The 24124-nt window shown below is 45.3% G+C and overlaps 1 protein-coding gene across 1 annotated transcript in view; it reads right to left on the bottom strand.

Annotated features, from left to right (window-relative positions):
• The window catches only part of SLC6A11 (solute carrier family 6 (neurotransmitter transporter), member 11), a 128252-nt gene that overhangs the window by 59724 nt on the left and 44404 nt on the right, over positions 1 to 24124 (bottom strand). Inside the window, exon 9 of the mRNA XM_011952508.1 lies at positions 3317 to 3451. Within this exon, the coding sequence (XP_011807898.1) occupies positions 3317 to 3451 (135 nt within the window). The remainder of the gene's footprint in view (positions 1 to 3316; positions 3452 to 24124) is intronic.

The raw sequence follows: 24124 nt of genomic DNA, 5'->3' as shown, positions 1-24124 counted from the left end.
GAAGGCGGGTCTGGGGAAGAAAGAATGAGTGTTTCCAGCAGAGAAACAGCATGTGTGAAGGCCCTGAGTTAGAAAGGCCATGTCTATTGGAGGCCCAGAGAGGAGGCCAATATCTGGAATGAGCTGAAAGAGGGGGAGAGTGGTAGGGGATGCAGCCAGGAGGCATCTCACAGAGGACAGTGGGGACCCCACCATTTGGATCTTATTCCAAAGACCACAGGGAATCCCAGGGGGGATTTAAGCAAAAGAGGTGCCCATCGGATTTACATTTCAAAAAGATCCCTCTGTTGCTGGGTGGGGAGTGGCCTAGATGGTCAAGGAGCCGTTTCTGGATGACCAGTTAGGGGGCTACTACAGTTTTCACGTGGGAGATGGTGGTGGCCTGGACTAGGCTGGTGGCAGCAGGGGTGGAAAGCAATAAGGACGGAGTCGGGGGTCAGGTGGAGTGGGGTCCATCAGCCCCTGCTCACATGTCCCTGAGGGTACTCCAGTGCACTGTCAGCAAACTTTTTCTAGAAAGAGTCAAGCAGTAAACACTTGAGATTTTGCAGGCCTGTAGGAAAGAGTCAACAGAGCAGGCCCAATGTCGCTCCAAAGTTGGGCCCATTTGTAGTGTTGACTCTTGCCTGGTGTCTGCGAATTGGGCTTTTAGGATGCTCCCTGTGGTACTAAGTGACATGGTTGTTTTGTATGCCTGGAACACTGAATCCCATAAAGGCTGCCTGCTTAGACCATTTGTACAGCAGTGTGGTTTCTGGTAAATGCCTGTGTTTCCTCTGACAGTCTGGAAGTCAGAGGGTTGTGGCTGATCATGGAGGCAGGGAGTACCTGTGCAGTCAATAAAACACCCTCACTAAAAACCTGGACTCTGCATTGCAGGAAGGCTTCTACGGGCAGAAACACTGCATGCATGCTGCCGCATTTCCTTGCTGGAGGAGGGAACATAGTCTGCATACCTGCTCCAGGCAGGAGGGAGGGAAAATGAGAAACCTGTGTATGGATTCCTCCACATTCTGCCTCGTGACTGTCTTTGTCTTGCTGATGATGGAAACAAACCACATCCATGAGTATAACTGCTTCTGTGTCCTGTGAATCCTTCTAAATTACCAAATATGTAGGTAATCTTGGGTCCACCCCCTGACACAGAGGTCCACAGGGTTTCTGTCTCAACTACTCAACTCTACCTTTGAGTGCTAGAACAGCCATGGACAATAATATGTAAACAAATAACAGGCTGTGTTCCAATAAAACATTATTTATAAAAATGGACAAGGGCTGGATGTGGCCTGGAGGCCATAGTTTGCCAGCCTATGCTCATGGAAAAGCAGGGACTCTCCAAATCCATTTTGAAAACTCTTTCATGTCACCAGTGGAGAAACTGAGGTCCAGAAAGAAGGAAGGGAGAAGGAACTTGTCCACAGTTACTCAGGATCCATGGCAGAACCAGGAGAACCCAAGTCCCAACTCTCAGACCAATGTGCTCTCCACTACTTAATACTGGCTGGTGGCCAGGGCCTAAAAGGAAGGAGATGGTAGAAAATGGCCTGGCCTGACTGACTTCTGTGTTCGTTCTCTTTCTCTATCTCTCTCTCTCTCTCTCTCTCTCTCTCTGTGTGTGTGTGTGTGTGTGTATGTGTGTGTATGTGTGTGTGCAGGGCTCTGAAGTTTTAGGTGCCACTTGGATTTTCCCAAACTTTTTTGATTATAAGAATCACCTCTGAGGGTTCTTAATAATATGGATGCCCAGGTGCCATCACAGACCCACTGCAACTGGATCTCCAGGAGTAGAGCCTGGAATCAGCATTTTTAACCAGTTCCGAGGTATTCAGATGATCAGCCAGATTTGGAAACTCTGGGTGACACTCAGTGGCTCTTGAATGACTACCAGGAAAAAAGAAGCCCATAAGCAGAGGAGAGAAGGGGAAATCTGTCTTGGATCAAGGCAGAATGCATGGCCATCATAAAAACAGACCGACCAGTGGTTTGTAGAATATGTTCTCCAAAACTGCTCCTTCAACTGAGCCTTTGCCATCAGAGATCAGGAACTGGCAAAGCCAACATTTGAAGCTAATTTCCTTCTTCCCAGGGATTCTGCCTGCAATTCAGAATGCCATGCAGGTGCCTAGTGGTATCCTCAGCCTCAAGGCCCTGCAAGGCATGGCAAACCGAGACAAAAATGAGCTCACCTCCCACTCCGCCCACCGTGATGAGGGGCTTCTGAGCTGCACTAACCATCCCCCAAACAAACGCTTCCCCCTCAAGCTCCCCTAACAGGAGGTGGCTGGAAGCCACAGATCGCAGACTTGAAATTTCCTGCAAGCCTCATTTCCTATTTGGAAACTGTACTGATTCCATGTGTTCTGTATTTTAATAGAAAAATTAGTGCCTGCTCGCCCGCTCAAATGTCTTTGATTAAGTTACTTCACACACTAGAATGACCTAGAGGCCTTTAAAAGATATGGACACCTGCAACCCACACCCAGAGAGTTCATTTTAATTGGTCTGGGTTGTGCTCTGGGAATTAGCGTTTTCAAAAGCTCCCCAAGAGCTTCTGACATGTAGTTGAGGTTGAGAACCACCAGGCTTGTGAGATGTTCTGTTTTTATCTGTTTAATACAGTCCAGGGCACACCATCATGTAACCACTTAGAGAACCTTAGACACAATCACTACCCACCACTCAGAACAACAAATGCCTTACCAAAGACAACTGATAGCTTAGCCAGTTTCTCCAACTCTTTTTTTTTACTATGAGCTACTCCCACAAAGAAAATCAATCACGAACAAAGACCCAGTTTCTCTCACCGAGAGGCACTACTGCAGAGATCTGTGATTTGGGGTAGAAATGTGTTTTTTTTTTTTTTTTTTAATTTTTAGTTAACTTCTAACTGAAATGTAGTATTTGTTTCAATTTTAGATGCAGGAAACAAACTGCAGTCCTGTTAGCAATAGAAATTCCAGATATTTTCATATCATGGTATAGCTATCTTGAAATGTCACTTATGCTCATTGCTGCTTTAAAATCACAGTAGTCGTCAGACTTGCTGCTGGATCTGGCTATGTAATGTCCTCTTTTTAAAATATACATCTATCACCATGTCACAAATTGGCCTTTTAAAAATGTTTCGGTAATGGTATTTTAAAATATTTGATTTCCTACGTATTACATTTATGCACTTAAAATTATTCTGGGAAAGAGGTCACAGGCTTTCCACTGTTCAACCAGCTGTTGAATCCCAGTGGCCAGTGGCAGGGGCTCTGCAGAAGGCTTCCCAGTGGTGGTGGTTGACGCTGCACATTGAGCAAGCGACTCTTACCTGTGGGTCGGAGAGCCGGGAGAGGTCAGGGTACAAGTAGAACTTGATGCCCTCTGAGGCCCCGGGCAACGTGACCCCTCGTATCAGGAGGATCAGCAGCATGATGTAGGGGAATGTCGCGGTCACGTATACAACCTGGGCACAAGAGGAGAGGAGAGAATCAAGAAGGAGGTGAGAGCAATGCACTTACTTCACTCAGCACAACGTCCTCTGGGTGCATCCATGTTGTTGCATGTTGCACCAGAACCCTGTCTTCCAAGGCTGACTAGCATTCCCCCGTGTGTATAGGCCACACTTGTTTGATCCATTCATCTGCACAAGCCAGTCACAGAAGGACAAATACTGCATGACTCCACTCATGCGCAGTACCTAAAAGAGTCAAATTCATAGAACAAAGAGTGGGATGGCAGTTGTGGGGAACTGGGAGGGGGGAAATGGGGCATCACTAATGAAGAGGTGTAAAGTTTTAGTAGTGAGATGCATCAGCTCTAGAGACCTGCTGGACAGCATTGCCCCTACAGTCAACAACAATGCACTGGATACTTACAAATACGTTAAGACAGCAGTTCTCATGTTAAGTGTTCTTACCACAATAAATAAAATTAAAAAGGAAAAGGAAGCAGGGGTGATAGGAGTGGGCCACAGAGGGGGTAAAGGAAAGAAGGGCTTCCTGGTGCAGCAACAAGAAGTAATCCCTAACATGGTCTGTCCTCCTGCCTCATACCTCACCAAAGGCGAGGTCTTTCGGTGCTATCTACTGAGTGCCTGTGATGTGCTTGAGAGTTATGCTTGTTGAATTATTTTGACCACAACACAGAAAGAAATATATATCACAATCCAGCACACATAGAGCTGAAAAAGAAGTTTCACAAAATAACACGTGTGATACATGCTAATATTTTGTATCATATTCTTTTTTTAATAAGCTGGTCATGATGTTCTAAATCCACTTCAGAATTCACTATTGGGTCAATACCCACATTTTAAAAGCCACAGCTCTTACTGAAAGTTAAGTATTCATAGCTAAAGAGAGACTAGGATAGCACAGGATGGTATAGGCTAGACTAACATATGATAGGATAGGATGGTATAGCATAGCATAGCATAGTGTAGCGTAGCGTGGCGTAGCATAGCATAGGATGGCATAGCATAACATAGGATAGCATAGCATAGGATAGCACAGCATGGCATAACATAGGATAGTGTAGCATAGCATAGCATAGGACAGCATAGAGTAGCATAGGATAGCACAGGATAGTATAGGCTAGACTAACATACGATAGGATAGGATGGTATAGCATAGCACAGCATAGCGTAGCATAGCATAGCATAGGATGGCATAGCATAACATAGGATAGCATAGCATAGGATAGCACAGCATGGCATAACATAGGATAGTGTAGCATAGCATAGCATAGGACAGCATAGAGTAGCATAGGATAACATAGCATAGGATAGGATAGCATAGCATAGCATAGCAGAGCATATTATAGGATAGCAGAGCATGGCATAGGATAGCATAGCATAGGCTAGGCTAGGCTAGGCTAGGATAGCATGGCATAGGATAGGATAGGATAGGATAGGACAGGATAAAATAATGAAGGTGAGAAGAAGGGAGGGAAAGGAAGAAAAGGGCAGAAGACTTTGGGGGCAGTAAAAACCTAGGGCCTGCCTGGAACCATTTGGGCTTGGTCTATTTGGAAGCAGGTAATTGGACCCAATGAACCCGTGAGACCCTTTTAGCTAGTGGATTCTGGATAGGAATCAAGACAGTCAAAGACACAAACCTCCTCTGAGCTTCCTCGCACAAGAACTGCCTAGAAGGAGGCATCAAGGCCCGCAGGGACTGTAGGAGTTCCTGTCCCAGGGGCTGCCTGTGGCGCCAGCCACACCCCTTAATTGAGCTCCCTGCAGGACTCAGTGTCCTGCCAGTTTTAACTTCTCTCTTTTGTCACATTCACTCCTCCAATCACTTGGTTCTATCCTCTCGGTGGGGCCTGCCCTCTCCATCTGTTCAGATCAGCAACTTGTTGACATTTGAGGTCCAGGGACACTTGTGAGAATCTAAGGACCTGCCCTCCAAATGTGCTCAGATGCAGATATGCATGCAAGCTTTGGTTCAGAGACTCCTATTTCCCAGATATTAGAATCTATGCCTTGAGACTTGCAGCTTTCTAAGTCAGCCTCTCACTCCCGTCCAACCCAGGGTTTCTTTGACCAGTGCTTCAGTCCTCCACCCATTTGTTCATTCATATATTCCTTTACTCACTCAGCTCATCCACCTACTCACTCGCTCACCAAAACACTCTCATGCACCAAGCACTGAGGTAGGTCCTGGAAGGTAAAAATAAGACTGAATCACAGGAGGGAAATTTCTGCTTCAAGCAACTTCCTGTTGGTAGGAAAGAAAGACTTATAGACAGGAGGTCATGCCTTATGTCATCAGGAGAGCAAAAAGAATGGAAGAACACAGAGAGAGTGAGTCCCTCACTGCAAGAGCAGTCCAGAAGGGCTTCTCCAAGGAGGTATCAGCCCATAAAGGATGATGAGGAATTCAGGACTTGGAAAATGGGGATGGAAGGAAGAAGGGAACAAGACACCCCCACTCCATGCCCAGCCCTTTATACATGGTAATAACAATGGCTGCATTTACTTAGCACTTCCACACACGAAGCATTCCACAAGAATGAGGAGGCATGATTATCTTCTTTTTACACATAACAAAAGTCAGAGAAGCTACTCATAACTTGCCCAGGATTGCCCAGTGAATGAACGGCAACCAGACATGGGGGTCACAGCAAATCCTGCCTGACTCCAAGGTCACACATTCAACCACCAGGCTACCTATGTACACAACCTGCAACACTCATGACAGCCATGCAAGCCCTGTGTTATTTTCACATTTTCATGTGACTACGCTTGCTGGTTATGCTATGTCCAGTCTATATTGGGTGGACTAAACCAGTGGGGAGTCATTAAGAGGGTCACTTAAAACCTGGCCAAATGTACCCTCACTGTGCCCAGGCACCATGTACAGAAAACTGCTCCTCAATTACTACAGTGACATGGTTTATTAGGTGGCTGATGATAATTTTGAAGCAATTCCATTGTTTAGAGTTCTGAATTGATGCTCTCAGAAAAGTCAAGTCATTCAGTTTGTAAGTGACAAAGCAGAGATTTTAAACACAGTCCTCAAAAATAGGAAATTAGAACCAGCAAAGGTTGGTGACAGTGGGTCCTGTGGACACACCCTGAAAGGCTGGATTATTTTATTCAGAAAATGCCTGTATTCTGCAATGATGGCAACCTCCCCAGCCCACTCATGGCCCCTGCACCACCAATTTCTGCATCCCTGTTTCCAAATCAACCATCAGCTCAATTGACACGTCACATAATCAACACAATCTCTTGCTATCATATGTAATGTAATCCAGAAAAGTTGCAGGTCAAATATGTTATAAAAGAGCAGAAATCAATATTAATATTAATAAAAATAAGAGGCTAGTAATCAATAAGGCTTGATGGTTTCTGCAGAGAGCGAAAAGTGCTATAAAATCTCCAGTTTCACTTAGCTTTGTATGCAGCATCTATGATAGATCTTTGGCATTTCATATACATTCTTGATTCATTTCCTTCAAAATTACCACCCCCTCCCGAAGCCAAATCAACTTAAATCTATAAAACATCAGGTTGAGGCTAAAAACCCATTGCTTTCATTTAGTAGTTTCCACTTTTGTCTGTATTGTGTGGTAGAAGATTAATTATCCAGAATGTCCAAGAGCTGACCTGTTCCAGATACATAATATTTGGAACTCAGTTATCTTAATTCCCAATGCTCACAAAATTTAAGGAAAATAACATTACCATGTAAAACATAAGAACAACTCAAAAATCATAAAAATACTGTCCTTCACCTGTGGGAGTACTTTGATGTGACTACGCTTGCTGGTTATCCTATGTCCAGTCTATATTGGGTGGACCGAACCAGTGGGGTGTCATTAAGAGGGTCACTTATAACCTGGCCAAATGTACCCTCACTGTGCCCAGGCACCATGTACAGAAGACTGCTCCTCAATTACTACAGTGACACGGTTTATTAGGTGGCTGAGGATAATTTTGAAGCAATTCCATCATTTAGAGTTCTGAATCGATGCTCTGCTTCTACATTATATTCAGGAGAACTACATTCCCTCCACTGGTATCCACACCTTCATTTTTACACTTCTTTTATAAAACCACAAACCAAGGGAAATAAAACCAAGGGAAATAAAATATTCAAATCAATTGCCCAAAGATCACAGTGCAGACAAAGAGTTAGGCTGCCAAAATGAAACCACTGGCTGGCAGGCATTAGCCCAGAAAAAATCATTTGTAAGCTGAGGTTTGAGAACCTCGAGTCAGGGTACAAAAGGTGGTTTAGGGGCATCATTATGTAAGGCACACAAGCGGAGAGTGGTATGAAGGTTGAAATTCAATGCTGAGGATAGCCTGTGTCTATAGCTCTTTTAAAGCCACTTTAAAAAGTGGCTCTTTAAAAGTTACTTCTAATCTGTTTCTACCCTTGGCCACACTAGACACTTGGACATCATCTTTCACTTTTACTGAGAACAACTATGTATTGTCAAAACCACACAGATTCTTGTCATCCAGAGACTGCACATAAGTGACACACATACTGCCACTCTTCCCTTTTGTGCCTTGCCAGACACCACTAATAAATCACAGCATTCTTTGCAGCTAAGCTTGGATGCAGCCTCAGAACCCTCTACACAGCACTCCAGGCAGCCCGCCGTAATCAGCTGGGATGAAACCCATCTATCTGCCACCCTTGGTCTAGTCCATGTTTCATTTATGCTTTCTCAGACTCTCCTGCAGGTCAACAGAATGGTAAGACCCAGGTCTTGTCCTTGAGGAAGGAATTTATGCACATGAGCATCTAGGAATGAAACTCCTGGGATCATGACACCATACAATGAGAGTCATACAAGAAAAGGAGGCTATGCAGACAGGTTGAGAAGGTGCTTCCAGTGTCTCTGGGAAGGGATCCAGCCTTCTCCTGTCTGTGAACATGGGCTGGAGCAGGGTTTCCAAAGATAAGCAGGAATGGGAGAGGCTGGGTCAGGCAGGGAAGATGTGGAGCTAGCCAAGGATGTAGAAACAGGCAGAGGGCATTGCCTGCCCCCTCGTATATCCAGGAGCCTCCAGGTTGTCACTCAGGTGTGCTCAAAGTTAGCTTCACCTCTCTTTTCAGCTTCCTCCACATTCAGTCAGTGATCAAGTCTTGCCAACTAGATATCTAACTATATTTTGAAGTTACACCCCCTTTTCACCCCCACTGCTGGTGCCATTCATCACCTTTCTTCTTGGTCACTGACAGCCCATACTATCCACACTGCAGCTGCAGTTACAAAAATAATAATCCTGTATGTCTCTTCCCTGTTCCTGAGTCTAACCTCCTCAGCCTCGCATTCAAGGTTGTGGGATTTGATGAAAGGGTTGGGTTTAGAGTCGGATAATGCTGGTTCAGTCCTGGCTCTGCCCGGGCTTGCCGTGTGACTTGGCCAGTCTCCACCCTTCCCCAGACTACCAGGTTCCCTGCTGTTGGGGAACGTGCCAGGCCTCTTAGGCCTCCTTGCATTTTCTAAGTCTCTCTTTGTCCACAGAGCCCATCCCCAGCTCCTTGGCCACCCAAGACGTTCGTCCTGTGTGTGTCTGAGTCCCCACAGGCAGAGGATACCTCCAAGTCAGGGCCCTGCCCTCCAGTCAAGAATTCATTGTCCTCTCTATCTTAAAGGTCTGGAAGCCAAGGCTCAGAGTGGTCCATTTAGAATGTCTGTCTTGCTATAGAAGCCACCCTCTTAGCCTCATAAACCATACTGTCTGCCCAGATGTTGCTGAGAGGATGAATTATCCAGTCCTCCCTGAGCCCCATCCCACATTCATCACCCTTGTCATTCTGCATCCTCCCAGCACCTAAAATTTCTCTCCATCAGCATTTTTCTTGCCTTGTAAGTCTAAGATTTCTACAATATAAGGGTTTGGTCTTTTGTTTTCCCTGCTGTATCCACAGCATCCAGAACAGTGTATAGCACATAACGTGTGCTCAATACATATTTGTTGGACAGAGGAACAAAGAAGCCGGCTGAGATCTGGAACTCTGAGGTTACAGTGCAGGTCATTAGGAACACTGCTTTGTGCTGCATCCATATGTGATGCTGGGTCCACATAAAACAGAATTCAGAAAATTGAATAGGATTTTCAGAGGCATGTTTATAAACAAGGACATCACAAAGGATTTGGCTTTAAAAGACAGACCAGGTCAGATACAGAGGGCAGGGCACCTCAGGTGCAAGGTGCTTCCTGGCAAAGTGTCCCTTTCAAGATGTCTGAGGCCCCAGAATTTGTCTGGAAGAGGCAAGAGGCCACAGCAGGGTTCAGGCACTATGCTGAATTATGCAGCATTTGGTGATGGGTCTAATAAGGTCTCTGACAAGGTATCATCAAGCCTGACTGTTCCTGGCCACTGCCAGTAGTGGCCCAGGCCCAGAAGGGTGGGTGTGGAGAAGGGAGGGTCTAATCTGTCAGAACCCTCAGTCCATGAAAGGAGGCATCACTGCCCAAAACACACCCCTTGGTTAAGAAAGAGTTTTCACTATTGTTTAATTCCCTTTTCACAGGTCAAGGCTTTCTGAATATAAAGGTTAGCACAATTGGTGGTAATTACACTGTATCCTGTTTTAATTGACGCTAATTGCTCATTTACATCCCAATACTGGGATTGTGGGGTGGTTTTCCCCCTACTTCCAGGACACGGCCATTTATTTCAGAGCAAGGAGATTGTCTGATCATTTGGAATGTCACAAACATTGTAGAAGGGCCACCCCACCCTAAGTTTTCCAGGATAATGGAGTCAATTGGAAAGCCAAGTCTTGTTCAAAAGGCATCCAAAAAAGCAGAGTAGTGTGGGGCAAGAACCTAGGACCACAAAATCAGAAGATCCAATGTTCTGGGCAGCTGGGGCCAGTTCCATACCCTCTCTGGGCTAGCATTTACCATCTACAAAGAGGCAAGGATAGACTAATCCAAACTTCAATCAGTCATAGTATCTTCCCAGTATTTTTTTTTTTTTTGCCATATACACATATCACCTTTGTATTATTTATTTAATATTTTTTAATTGTACTAATATTAATTAGTACATTCTTTAACATTAAACAAATATGCATAATGAGAAAACTGTGAATTACCACCATAAACAGAAAACTATGATCTCTTACTGCAAATGGAAAGTAACTACAAAAATAAATGTGATGAAAATAAAATGTGATTAAATTCTAGCCAAAGGCTCTGAGTCTGAGCTGTGTTCTGTCTTTGTTCAAAAGCAGGAGAAGCAAGTTCTAGAGAGGTGCTAAAGATAAACCAGCACCTCAGCGTACCTTTCACCTTAAGGGACATGAAAAGGGAAGAGCTGTCTCACTTCGTAATTGGATGCTCTGCAGTCTGGGTTCATGGATTATCACTGAAATCATCCCGTGAACTACCAGCGGAAAGAGTTCTTTCTGGATTTGCGGGAAAGGACCAGATGGATGCTTTCTGAGGTCCTTCCCTGCTCTCTCAGTCAGCCACAAATGACTTGAGTCCACAGCCAGGACTCCTTGGAGCTATCCAGGGTCCTGACACGGATTTGGGTTGAACCTTCTGTGAACCTGCTACCCAGAGCCTTGGAAAATGCTGCTATTAACAGAACACCTACTGGGTGCCAGAAATATCTCATACAGTATCTCTAACTAATTTTCACACAACTTCAGTAGGTTCTTTCCCCACTTTGCAGACAAAAATTCCTCTGAGCCTAGGCAGACAAAAATCTCACCGAGCCTAGGGAGCTCTAGGTCACAGAGCTGGAAGTATTCAGAAGTCTGCTCTCTCCAGCACGCATGCTGCACTCTGCCACACATGTGGCCAGGTGCTGCCATCTTGTCGTCTCCTCTGGCTGTCTTTAACCTCAAGTGTTCAGTTTGCCTGACATTTGGCAGCAACTCATAATCCATCGCCCACTCTCCCAGCCAGGGGGACACTGTGCAGTTCCGCCCCTCCCCCAAGTCTGCTTCTAGTCAGTCTCGCCTCTATCTCTCAGGTGCATCTGCTCATCCCATATGGCTGGAAAGCATGGCACTGAACATCCAATCCCTAGACAATCACTCTTTTAAATATCAACTGATTTTTCTCCCCTTCAGTTTTTTAGAGACCACTACCTGCATTCCCAGGAAAAAACACTAGAGCAGTCAACTAACAGTCTGGCATAACTCCCACAAAGACACTATTTATCTTTGGGAATAAAATGCTAAGAGAATGCATATCTAAAGAAGGAAGGCCACCCTGGACACATCTGGCCTCCTCACAATTTTTACCACTGTTGGAGGTGTTGTTCTAGAACATTCTAACAGAAATAGTAAATGTAGGGGAAAACTTTCTGTTTTAAGCAACCAAATTCTAAATAGGTAGAGTCATGTTTTCACAAGAAAACAGTGGCATTTCTTCAAGGGGGTAATGGTATTTTAACAATGCAGTGGTATTTCCATGAAGAGCTAAAGTTATAATTTTTTGTACAAGTGTAAGTGGTGTATCATTAGCTGTGAAAATTAGCCTGTGTGTGGGGTCTAAAATAATCTAACTAAACACTGACCCATGTGGGATCCACATTTCAGGGCACTATCCCTGGGCTGGGTTGAGGAGGAAGAGAAGAAAGGTATTGAGAGGCAGGACTGGAGCTGGGAACAGCCCAGCAGGCGGTCCCCATCCCACCATAGCACAAAGACCATGACTCTATTCTCCCTCTTCTGCAGTAACAAAACCCCTCATTTTCGAAAGGACCTATGGCTGCTCCGAATAAAGACATCTCTCAGCTTCCTTTGTAGATGGATATGGCCATCTATGTTTTGGCCAACAAGATAGAAATGAAGGTGCCATGTACAGCTTCCAGGTCATGTCCTTAAAGGGAAGGGCTGTATGCCATCCTTCCTGTCTTGCCCTTCCCATGGGCTGAAATGAAAACAAAGTCTTGGGCCATCTTAAGCCATGTAAATGAGGGCAACACCCTAAGGAAAGCAAAGCAACAGAACAGAAGGAGTCTGGGTCCCTGAAACCAGGCAGCTCACACTCATGCTGTTATGGGAGAGAGAAATAAACTATCCTATTTATGCTCCTGTTCTCTGAGGTCTCCATTATAAGGATGGAAGCTAAATATCTAACCACCAATTGCCTCTGTGATCTTGGGTGGGTCCTGTTTCTGCCCTGAGTTTATTGTTTTTCACCAAATGGAGGCATCAGCCCAAATGATCCACACCATTTCCTTCTACTCAGACATGAAGAGAAGATTCTGAGGACAACCCAGGAGCTGAAGGTGGACCCTTAAGAGTGACTATCCTTCTACACCTGGAGTCAACCAGGAACAGCAATAAATGGAATCAGGAAGTCTTCAGAAAGTTTTGTCTGTGTAAAGAGCAGTTAGAACAGCTTTGCCAAAGATATCACTATGTCTTGGGAAGCCACAGGTTTTGTTGTTGTTGTTGTTGTTGTTGTTTTTGAGACAGCGTCTCACTCTGTCACCAGGCTGGAGAGCAATGGTGCGATCTTGGCTCACCGCAGCCTCTGCCTCCTGGGTTCAAGCAATTTCCTGCCTCAGCCTCCCGAGTAGCTAGGACTACAGGTGCCCGCCACCACACTCAGCTAATTTTTTGTATCTTTAGTAGAGACGGGGTTTCACCGTGTTAGCTAGGATGGTCTCGATCTCCTGACCTTGTGATCTTCCCATCTCAGCCTCCCAAAGTGCCAGGATTACAGGCGAGCGCCACCGTGCCCGGCCACCACAGTTTTAGCTTTCTCTGCCACAGTTTAAAACAGGCCTGACAGGATGGCTAGATTTGGCATGGGCCCCATCACCAAGCACAAGCATGGGCTTGGCGGTCCATGAGACCTTCCTAAGCTTCCATCTTCCTTCTGTGTGAAATGAGGATAATGCCTATTTCAAATGATGTCGTGAGGATTGGTTAGAGATCACTCTGCAAAGCATCTGACATGAAGACTGCTCAATAATTAGAAAGCTTGTGGCTGCCTTCACTCACCATCACTGTGCAATAAGCAATGTCTGTCCAACCCAGTGAGCGAGTGGCCTTGGCTGGCAGAGAACAATATATCTGGGGGCTCAAGACTACAGACAAAGAGGCAGAAATCAGCTCTGTCTCAGCTGTGAAGGCTGCTGGGAAATGGCTCTTGACAATCCTTATGGATCTTCTCCCTGATAGATGGGGGTGGCCGTGGAAGGCTGGTATTAAGAGGTGATAATCCATTGGCTGGGAAAATCTGAGTGAATAGAACCCAGAGACAAGAAAGACCTCAGGACAGAGGAGAAGCATACACAGCTGTTTGGAGGAGCTGCAGCAGCCAGATTCGAATGAAGGACAGAGGGAATCAGCCAGAGTGGCCACTATGGATAAGAATCCTCTCTGAAGTCCTAACTGTGGCAGCTGATGGGCCAGGGTGCAGACAGTGCCTAGAAGGAAGGGAAAAAATTATATCTGGATGAAACCAAATAAGATCATACTCCAATTTAAAATGATAGAAGGCACTCAAAGCTGAGTTGAAGGGAAGCAGGGGACCCAACTGCACCATCACAGATACACACAACAGGGAGGAAGCCTGCCCTGTAAAGAGGGATGCCAGGCTTTCAAGAGTAGCCAAGGTCAATGAACATCTCCAATCTTTCGGATGCACCAGGAACCTGGTGAGGAAGGAGCTTGGGGGCTCTCCATTGAGGGGCACATGGTTGCTGGGGGCTCATGCACAGTTGTGGGGGGAAAGTGGTTGAGACTTCTCAGATACTGACAGGAAAACGACCCTCCCAGCCCTGAGAGGTCACAAGGGAGGGGCGTTTTCCTGTCAGGCATCATCAGGGCTGGGGTAAGAAACCAAACAGCTAGGAGCTTAGGGAATAGTGTCACTCTTTCTTCTCACTGATGGTTGGGAACATAAAGATCACCTACACCCACGGCTCATTCCAGCCCTGAGAGTCCAAGACTCTGTTATTTGATAATGAGAGACATCCTAGTTGGACACAGAGGACTCAAGAGGAAAAAATGCTTCACTTGGGAAAAATGGAAGATCAGAAGACAGCTAATAATAATAGGACTGACATTTATCGTTTGCTTGATGTGCCTTATTCTTACATTACCCAATTCTAGAAGACAGAAAATATCATTCCCATTTCACAGAGATGGACACTGAAGCACCCAGAAGTTGAGCATTTGACCTGTGGTTGCAAAGCTAGATAAAGGCAGGATTCAAACTCAGAGCCACTCAGCTCCAAAGCCCTGAATGGACCCCTTGGGTTCAAGTTCCCCTATGAGCCAACTATGTCCATCTCACACCATGTCCTCCTGTGTCCTCTGAACAAACCCTGTACTTCCCTGCCTGCAAACCTTTGCTTTCGTGTCACCCTTCACCTGAGTGGGACAGTGGAGGTGAGCAAAGGAAGGTCCTTTCCTCTTCTCTACCTATGAAAATCTTGCTGACCTTCGAGACCAGTTCAATGACCATGTTTTCCAGGACTCAGTAAGAGGCCATCCAGGCAGAACAAAACACTTCTGTCACAGCCTACAACACACTGAGCAATGTGGCATACAGATATGGGGAGCCATCTTGGCTTCAGAAAATCAAAGTTCACATCCAGCCTCTGGCACTCTGTATGCATGTGGCTGACTTTTGGCAAGCTATTATCTTTCTAGGTCTTGATATTCTCTTCTGTAAAGTGAGGATAGCACGAAGAAGTCATTAGGTTCTTGCAGATGAATTCAATCCCTTTAAGCCTCAGGCTCTTAATCTGTGAATCATAGACCATAGTTCCCATCTCTCTTGGTAGGTGTGAGGATTAAATGAGCCCATGTCTACACAGCACCAGGTACAGTGACCTGACACATCAGCCCTCAGGAGACAGTAGCTCCCCTTCCTCCTTCTACTTAGCCCTTATTTCATTCTGCCTTGTAACACAGTCAGCTGTTCACAGATCTGGCTCTCTCTTTACTTGGTATCTACTCAAAGGCAAGGGCTTTTTTCATCTCTACAGGCTCTGAAACACTTCCTGAGAAGACCTACATAGACTGTAAATAGTTGATGAATGAATAAATTCAGATCTCAATAACATGGTAAGAACAAACAGAACATAACAGGACATAACCCCATATGTCTGCAATAAGCTCTGGTGTGAACAGTCCATGTTCGCATTTCAGCCTCTCCGTCTGAGAGTAAAACACTCGCAGTTGAATTCCATTCATATCCATCCACTGAGCCCACAGTGTGCCAGGCCCTATGCTGGATTCTGAGAGCATGCTGATGAATGACCTGGGTCCCTGCCCTCAAGGGTGTGTGAGCTAACCCTAGAACAGATGTATATGACTGACAGTTCACAGGATGACAGCAGAGGGCCTCAGGCACATGCACAGTGGTGTGAGCAGCTCGGGTGGCAGTGGTGCGCCAGAGAGCTCCAACTGGAGCTGAACTCTGAAGGGGGAACAGCATGTTCCCATTGCTCCAGAGTCCTGATCTGGAATGTGCTACATGAAGAAAGTCCTTAAAGCAAGAAGAACCCAGGACACAAAGCAGGCAGAGTTCTTCAAGCTGGGAAAAATCACCTCCAAGGAAAGACACGAGCCCTGTATGCAACGATGACAAGATACTTAAAAAGCAACCATGCTCATTAAGAAGACTGAGCCCAATTTAAATCCCTGTCCACAGGATATCTAAAATTCACTGGACGAGGCAGTCTAGTGTTTAAGCCTATTTCATGGTGAGTTAAGGTTAGCTAGGGAGTCAGTGCTATTGATTTTTACATAGCTTTACCATAAAGACCACGAAAAGAAAACAAACCCAAAATGAAAACAAGCCCGAGCAACACAAACATTCCACACAGTGCCCAGCCAAGCTTACACTGGTATTAAGAGCTATTATTTACTGCCTGGAAACATACGAGGAACCTTGGCTAATAATGATTTAAATCCCGTCCATCTCTCTTAGACTAGAAGGCTGGTGTCACCGTGGTGACCAAGGTCACCATTAAAGCACACGTTCCCCAGGCAAGGATGTACCAGTGGCGGGACACTGCCAGACAACAAGCACCACCCCATGTCCTCTCACTCCCTTAAAAACACTTGTGATGGAGTTGTAGAGGAGGGATCCGATATTCAGGGGCTGCATTTGGAGCCAGAAAGAGCAAGGTGCTGCCTTGTTCCTGCAAGCATCCCCTGTTCTGAAAGGCAGACTCTCCTCCCATCCATCTAATTGACCAAGGACTCTGGGTTCTCCTGGGTCCTTCCTCAGGGATCCTGAGCAACATGGATCCCTCCCAGCTCATCCATGCTGGTTTGCAACATGCTCCTTTCAAAACTGCTTCACTTCTTGGAAGAAGAATCAATGCTCACCTCTTGTTCTCACCTCACTTGAGGACAGTCTATCCTCTTTCTTTCACTTCTCTACTTGGCAGCCATCCCACAGGACACCAGGGCCCCCCAGGGACTATTACAATCGTCCAACTTAATTACTTCTTCATGCTTGCTCGTCTCCTATCTTTGCAGCTTTAAAACTTTCCTTCATTGGACTTTTCTAGTTTTCTGCTTCCTTTCTCCATGATTTTCTTAAGTCTCTTTCACAGATTCATTACTTCGTGCTTTTTTTATTTGTTTGTTTTTGTTTTTGAGACAGAGTCTCACTTTATCACCCAGGCTAGAGTGCAGTGGTGCAGTCATTGCTTGCTGCAGCCTTGACTTCCTGGGCTCAAGTGATCCTCCCACCTCAGCCTCCAAAGTAGCTAGGACTATAGGTGTTCACCACCATGCCCAGCTAATTTTGTAAATTATTTGTAGACATGGGGTCTCGCTATGTTGCCCAGACTGGTCTTGAATTCCTGGGCTCAAGCAAGCCTCCCACCTTGGCCTCCCAAAATGTTGAGACTACAGGCTTAAGCCACCGTGCCCGGCCTCTTCATGCATTCTTTCAATCAATTAATCAAATAACCAATCAATCAATCAACTTCAATTAGCATCTGTTATCTGCCAGCTACTGTGTTAGGCACAGGAGCAAGTCCTGCCTCACAGGTAGCTCTCAAAGGAAGCTGCTCTCTACAGATTTCCAAACTGTTTCCCAGAAGTGAGGCCTCACCCAGATCCTATTCTCCACTCTCCTGGGTTGGGTTTAGGAGCCACCAATGTACTGATGCTCTTTAATCCTCCTCATGTAGTGGTATCTCTTGAATTTAAGACACATATTTTCAACTCTCTTATGTATATGTCTACCTGGATTTCCTATGAAGACCTACAATTCCTATGAAGACCTACAAAGTTGAGTATGTGGATACTCAACACCAAAATTATCACTGTCTCCCCCAAATCTGTTCCTCCTTCTGTGTCCCCCTTTTAGATAATGGTGTCATCCAAGCTACGACCTCCATGTGTCTTCTTTGATTTCAGCCTCCCTGCTTCCCACTCTTCAAAGATAAACCTTTTGACAGGGAGGAATGCATAGTCTGACTCCACTTCCCAGAAGTTCCAGCACTCCATGGAAGGTGCTCTTACCCAGTATGGCCAGTTCCAATGGATGTGCCCAGCCCAGCACACGTCTTACAACCCTCGCCCTCCTTCTCCCGCTTTGAAGCCTCATTAGCCTGGATTTTCCCTTCTTCTCAGGGAACCCTTCAACTTCCTCTTCCTCTCAGCCCCTTACATGTTGGTGCGCCCCAAGTCCCATCTTCACTCTTGTGCTCTTCTCTCTTGCATTCTCTTCCTGGCTATCCCACTTGTTCCCAGAGCTTCAATTCCATCAATTCTAAGATACATGTTTTAAAAATGGTTCACCCTATTATCTCTGAAATCAGGATGGCTCCCAAGTGGCAGCTGCAATGTAGTTTCCACTGCCAGAATGGAAGGGACCAAGGACATAGCTGTTCCTATTGTCATCACTATAGCTGAGCTAAGGGCTTTGTTGGATAAAATATTTTAAATTAATTTAGTCAATTCCTGTGTGAGATTTAGAATGTCTTTTAAAAAGATTACACTATGTCTCTGCAGAAAGGCACAGAAATAGGTATAAATTTTGATACTGTAAAGAAAATAGAAATCATTGGTGAAATGATCACACTTCCATATTTTCTTGCAAAGAAACAACCAATTATTTTGTGGATCCAAGAAAAGAAGATATCCCCAAGTAAATGAAGCTATGTTACATTCTGTTACTACAATACACACAAACTGATTGCCAAAAAATACCCCAGAAAACACACCTGAGAAGAAGAATCTGCCAATTCCTTTGGAAGAAACTTCAAAGCAACAAGAGAGTCTGGTATGACTATTCCATGTGTCACACAGGAATAATGTTAAAGCAATGGATAGTAGATTAATTGGGAGTGTTTTTACTTCTGGTAAATGTTCTTAATTGAAAGTGTTATGTACCTTCTGGTACATAAAATAATGATGTAACTTAGATTAGACAAAATATGGCATATTAGAGGTTTCTCATTTTGGGAAGACATAGGTCCCTTCAAAAATACGATAGTATCTACAGACCCTCACCCTAGAAAAATGTACATATCACAGAATCTCAGAATTTTTATACAATTCCAAGGGGTTCATGGACACGTTGAAACATCCACGGGCTCCAGGTAAAGAAATCCTAACATATATGCTAACGATTCCACTCCACCTGAGCTCAGACATACCTGTCCGCTACCCAAACATCTCTACCTGCAGAGTCACAGACATTGCAGACTTAATGGGTCCCCAAAGAATGGTCTCCCTCAACTCCAGCCAAAACTCTGCCTGCTACCATATTTCTCCATTTCACCTACCAGCACCACTGAGCACTGGGCACTCAAGCCAGAAAGCCAGGCTTCATCTGGGGTTGCTGTGTCTCCTTTACCCTCTACATTGGGTCACAGAGGGCTGACTCATACTCTTGCATATTTCACAAATCCTTCCTCTTCTCTCCGCCTCAAAGTTGTCACTATCTCCTACCCAAACTACTAAATGGCATGTGTTCTGGTCTCAGCCCCTGCTATTCATTCCACATGCCACATTTTATGGTGGCCTTTTTATAAAGCTTGGTTGTGTTCTGGTCTCAGCCCCTCCTATTCATTCCACATGCCACATTTTATGGTGGTCTTTTTATAAAGCTTGGTTGTGTTCTGGTCTCAGCCCCTCCTATTCATTCCACATGCCACATTTTATGGTGGTCTTTTTATAAAGCTTGGTCATAGCATCCCCTGGCTTTAAGCCTTCTGGTGCCTCTGCATTGCTCTCCATTTCTTACCAGGCTTGTCTACAAGCCCTTCATAAGCTGATCTCTACCTACCAATCCAGCCTGCTTCTCTTCATACACCCTCAAGGGCTGCCCATTCTGGGCATAAAGAACTTGTTCCATTCCAAGTTCCAATCTTGCTCTCTACAGATTTCCAAACTGTTTCCCAGAAGTGGGGCCTTTCCAGAGCCATGTTCTCTCTCTCTCTCTCTGGACAATCCCACATGCTGCACAGGACCAAGTCTTAGATATTTGCCTTTATGTCTCCTTGACTTACCAGAATACCTAAAACCCAGTAGGTGTTTAATAAGTGTATGTTGAATTAATTTGAAGGCACATAGCTCTGTAAAACAATAACACAGTATTAAATGCCATAGTGAGACAGAGAAACAGAGTGGGTTCCAGTCCCAGCTCTGTGACCTTGAGCAGGTTACTGTACCTTGCTAACTAAGTCTCAGTGTGCCCACCTACAAAGTGGAAACAAAAATAACTTCTTCAAAGAATTATTGTGAAGATTAAATGACATAACGTAAGTTAGTGGTCGCAACAAGAGCAGTACATCCTCTAAGGGTCAACCTGGAGACATGTAGAGGCATTTTGAGTCGTCATAAAGATGGAGGTGATGCATTTGATGGCCAATAACTAGAGATGCTGGGAATCCTACAGTGTGTGGGGCCAGCCTCACACAGCAAAAATCTCTCCTCCTTCTCGAGATTTCCGCATGTGCCACTTCCTATGGGGTGGGGAGGAGCTGTTTATAATTATTCGAGTGAGAAGCTAACTCTCTTTTACATATATCCTCGAAGTTTTTTTAACCTCATTTTAATATAGACTGAATTTTCCAGAAATGCAATTACCATGTAAATTGAGGAAAGACTGTCTCTTTAACTCAGTACTTTACCAAGCATTGTTCATCATTTCAGAAAATCATGTCACTAATGGCTGCACTGTCCATGGAATGTGAGTGATTGACACAACCACCATTGTATTAGTCACTATTTCAGCTACTGCATTCATGGTGATTCTATAATACCATATGTGACTAGTTCTTATTTAAAGAGGTAAAACACGGAGAAAAAGTATGGACAATATTCAGTGGTGCATAGGCTCTCTTGTCTCACATCCATATGTATTTCTTACAAGCTGGTGCCAGCACCTGACTACTTCATTATGTTTTCTTGTGTGCTCGAGCATTTACATATTGAAATACATGCTGTTTTATTTATAATTTGCTCTCTTTTTGCTTTTCCTTTATAATATAGCTAGGGTATCATATCAATTTTCTTGAACATATCTGTGCAGATTATTTATGAGTTGCATTTCAGGGTGACAAAAGCCATGTTACAAAATCCTTATCACAAACAAGGGGTGCAGGGTCTGTGAGTGGCTTGTAAAAGCCCTGGCACCAAGGCTGGCATAGAGTAAGCATTTGTTTCCTGGGTGGTGGTACTATTATTATCAATATACTGAGCTGATCACAATTATGACACAACTTAATTGTGATTCAGGATAAGGCTCTTGTCTGGCTTCAGCCGAGTGAATTATCGTCTGCTCCAATGTTCTCACTGGGGGTTCTAGTTCATTACACATCAGGGGTTGTCAAACAGGAAGGAAGACAGCTGCTACCCAGCATAGAGCACAATGTGAAGCCTGTTGGTGCCACCTCCACTTTCCCAAAATACACCCCCTACTCAGGAACATCAATGGCTCCCCGCTGCCCATGGGACCTTCCTCTGATAATTATGCTTCCTCTACTCTGAAGTCTGGCCCAGCCTATGGCTTCCCAGCCCCTATAGCCATCCTTGGCTCTACCTTTCCACAGCCCTCCTCCAATGTGAGGTCCAGTTCTAGCCCCTCCCCTTGCTCAAAGTGATGCTGAAATCACACCTCTTCCAGGAGGTCTTTCCAGACCACCCCGGGCCACTATAACCTCCTTATCCACACTCGGTACCAACACAGACTGTGCCAGGATTTGATAATACTTACTCCAGAATCATGTTGATTATCTTCAGGTGAGTGAATCCAATCTTACTTTCCCCACTAAATCGAGAGCACTTTGATGTTGGAGCATGGATTTGTAAAAACTACAAGCAATAATGATGAGACTTACATCGGGGTGCTCCCTGCATATGAGCATGGGGGAGCATTTCCACACATCGCCTCCCTTGAGCCTTATAACAACCTGTGAGGTGGGGGGCTCTCAGTGCCCCCTGGTAAAGCTGAGGAAACAGCTCAGAAGAAAAGAAGGCCTGTGCCCAAGGTCATCGGGGAGGCAGAGCAACCATTCAGACCAGGGCCTGCCTGGTTCCAGAGGTGGTGGAGCCCATGGGCTCTGCTCTCTTCCACCCATTCATTTTCAAATTACCCAGCTCACCACAGGTACCCAGCGCATCATAAGCGCTTGTCCTGGTGGGTGGGAGGGAGGGCCAATGCTTGTTGAGGACTCTGTGGGTACCAGAGAGAAAAGCACTGGTTTTGGGGTCCACCTTGGTAGACCTGGGTTTAAATCCTGACTCCTCCACCAGCTGTGGGACCCTGTGCACATCACTTACCACTCTGGGCCTCAATATCTTCATTTGTAAAGTGGATTTGCCAACACTCACCTGACAGTCTGTTGTGAAGGTTAAGTTAAATCATGAAAGTGGAGGGCCCACAACAAAGTCCAGCAGTGCTCTGCAAATGATGGGCCTCAGCTCAGCAGGAAGGACCTGGGTCTGTCTGACTCCACTGCTTTCGGGACTCTCTCTTCCCATCATTTCCCTGCTTCCTTCTCAACCTGCAGTCTCCCTCCATTTGCTCCTGGTTTTCAGACAAGGGTCTCGCACCTAGAGCTGCACTCTCAGAACCACACACAATTTCTATCAATCCTTTCTCAATTGTCACTCCTCTTCCCCAAGACAAGTTTTCCCTCTGCTCTTCCCTTAGCCTCCGCTGGGGGTGAGGGAGAAGAGCAATTGGTTGAGTGACTGCCAGGAAATGCTAGCATTTTCACCCCAATCAATCAAACGGGTGCTAGCACATGACAGGCATCACAGACTTGCTGGCTGATGGAATCAATCAACAAGTGACCACTCATAGCACATCCCATGTGGCTCACACTAGGAATAAAAAAATACATGCTCTTAGAGTCCCTGGCATGCAATGGGTTCCCAATCAACATAGGCAAAGAGGAAGGAAAACCGAAGAGAGGAAAGAGGGAAAAGGGAAGGAAGTAAGCTTTCTGGTCATTGTACACATGGTTTCTTTTCCCTAGAATCCCCTACTTCTCCTGCTTCTGGGAAATTAACAACTATCTATATTTCACACCTCAGCTTAACACCACTGGCTCCCCAGGGTCATGTTTATCTTTACCACAGGGAGATTTTGTAACTGTCTGTTTACTAGTCTGACTCGCACTCCAGCCTGTAATCTTGTTTAGAATTGGTATCTGCAGTGCCTGGCACAGGACATGGTACACAGGACAGGCTTAGTAAAATATTTGTCTCATGGAGTAAGAAATCTCCCTGGACCCACAAGCTTGACAGAGACACAAGAGGCAAACTTAGGGATGCTCAGCTGGATGCTGCTGCTGCTAAGAGCTATGGCAAGAGTGAGGAGACGGCCGAGAAGGATGAGGGTGGGAGAAGTCAGGGAAGGCTTCCTGCAGGAGCAGAAGACAGCAGGGTGTGGCAGAAACAAAAGGGATGAAGAAGTAAGGGATGGAGAATCTAGGTCTGTGCAGTATTCTAGAGGAAGAAAGTTGCTCTGGATTCATTATCGTAGTTCCGCCACTAAAAATTGACTTCAGCCTATTACTTAAACCTTTAGAGCCTCAGTTTTTCACATCTGCAAAATGAGGTGATTAGTATCTACTCCACAGGGTGCTTGTATCAACGGGAGATATTTCACTTAGCTAATTGTCACTTGTGTGTTCTCAAGCATATCACAGCCTCATTAGTAAAGTTAGAGGACTGAATTTGCTGATTAGCCCTCTGTCTATCCATCCACATAGCTATTCACTACGCCCCTACCCATCTTCCCATTCCCCACGTATCTACCTACCCGCCTACTCACCCACCCATCCATCCATCCATCTACTCACCCACCCATCCATCTATCTACTCACCTATTCACCATTTTTTATTTAGGCACCTGGTTCAGCACCAGGCAGTCTGTCCTTTGGGAGCTTATTTTATAATGGGTCAAACGTGTGTATAAACATACAGAAAAGTTATAAATATACTAAGTCTACACTACAGGAGGTAGGGAGACTGGACTGAAACAGAGAAGGACCTTGAATGCTGGGCTCAGGAGTGATATTAAGGCAAGGACTCTGGAATCAGACAGATGTGCATCCGCATCTTGGCTCTATTACTTACTGTCTCTGAGACCTCGGGTGGCTTCCTCAGCCTCTCTCTGCCTTATAAAAGGCAGGAGGGGGATAACGGCATGAGACCCTGGGAGGCTGCTGGGAAAATTAACAGAGAGGATGCT

Source organism: Colobus angolensis, unplaced genomic scaffold (genome assembly GCF_000951035.1).
Source record: "Colobus angolensis palliatus isolate OR3802 unplaced genomic scaffold, Cang.pa_1.0 Scaffold34, whole genome shotgun sequence".
Lineage (NCBI taxonomy): Eukaryota > Metazoa > Chordata > Mammalia > Primates > Cercopithecidae > Colobus > Colobus angolensis.
Note: the sequence above shows the minus strand (reverse complement) of the source record. Positions and strands in the feature narration are given on the sequence as shown.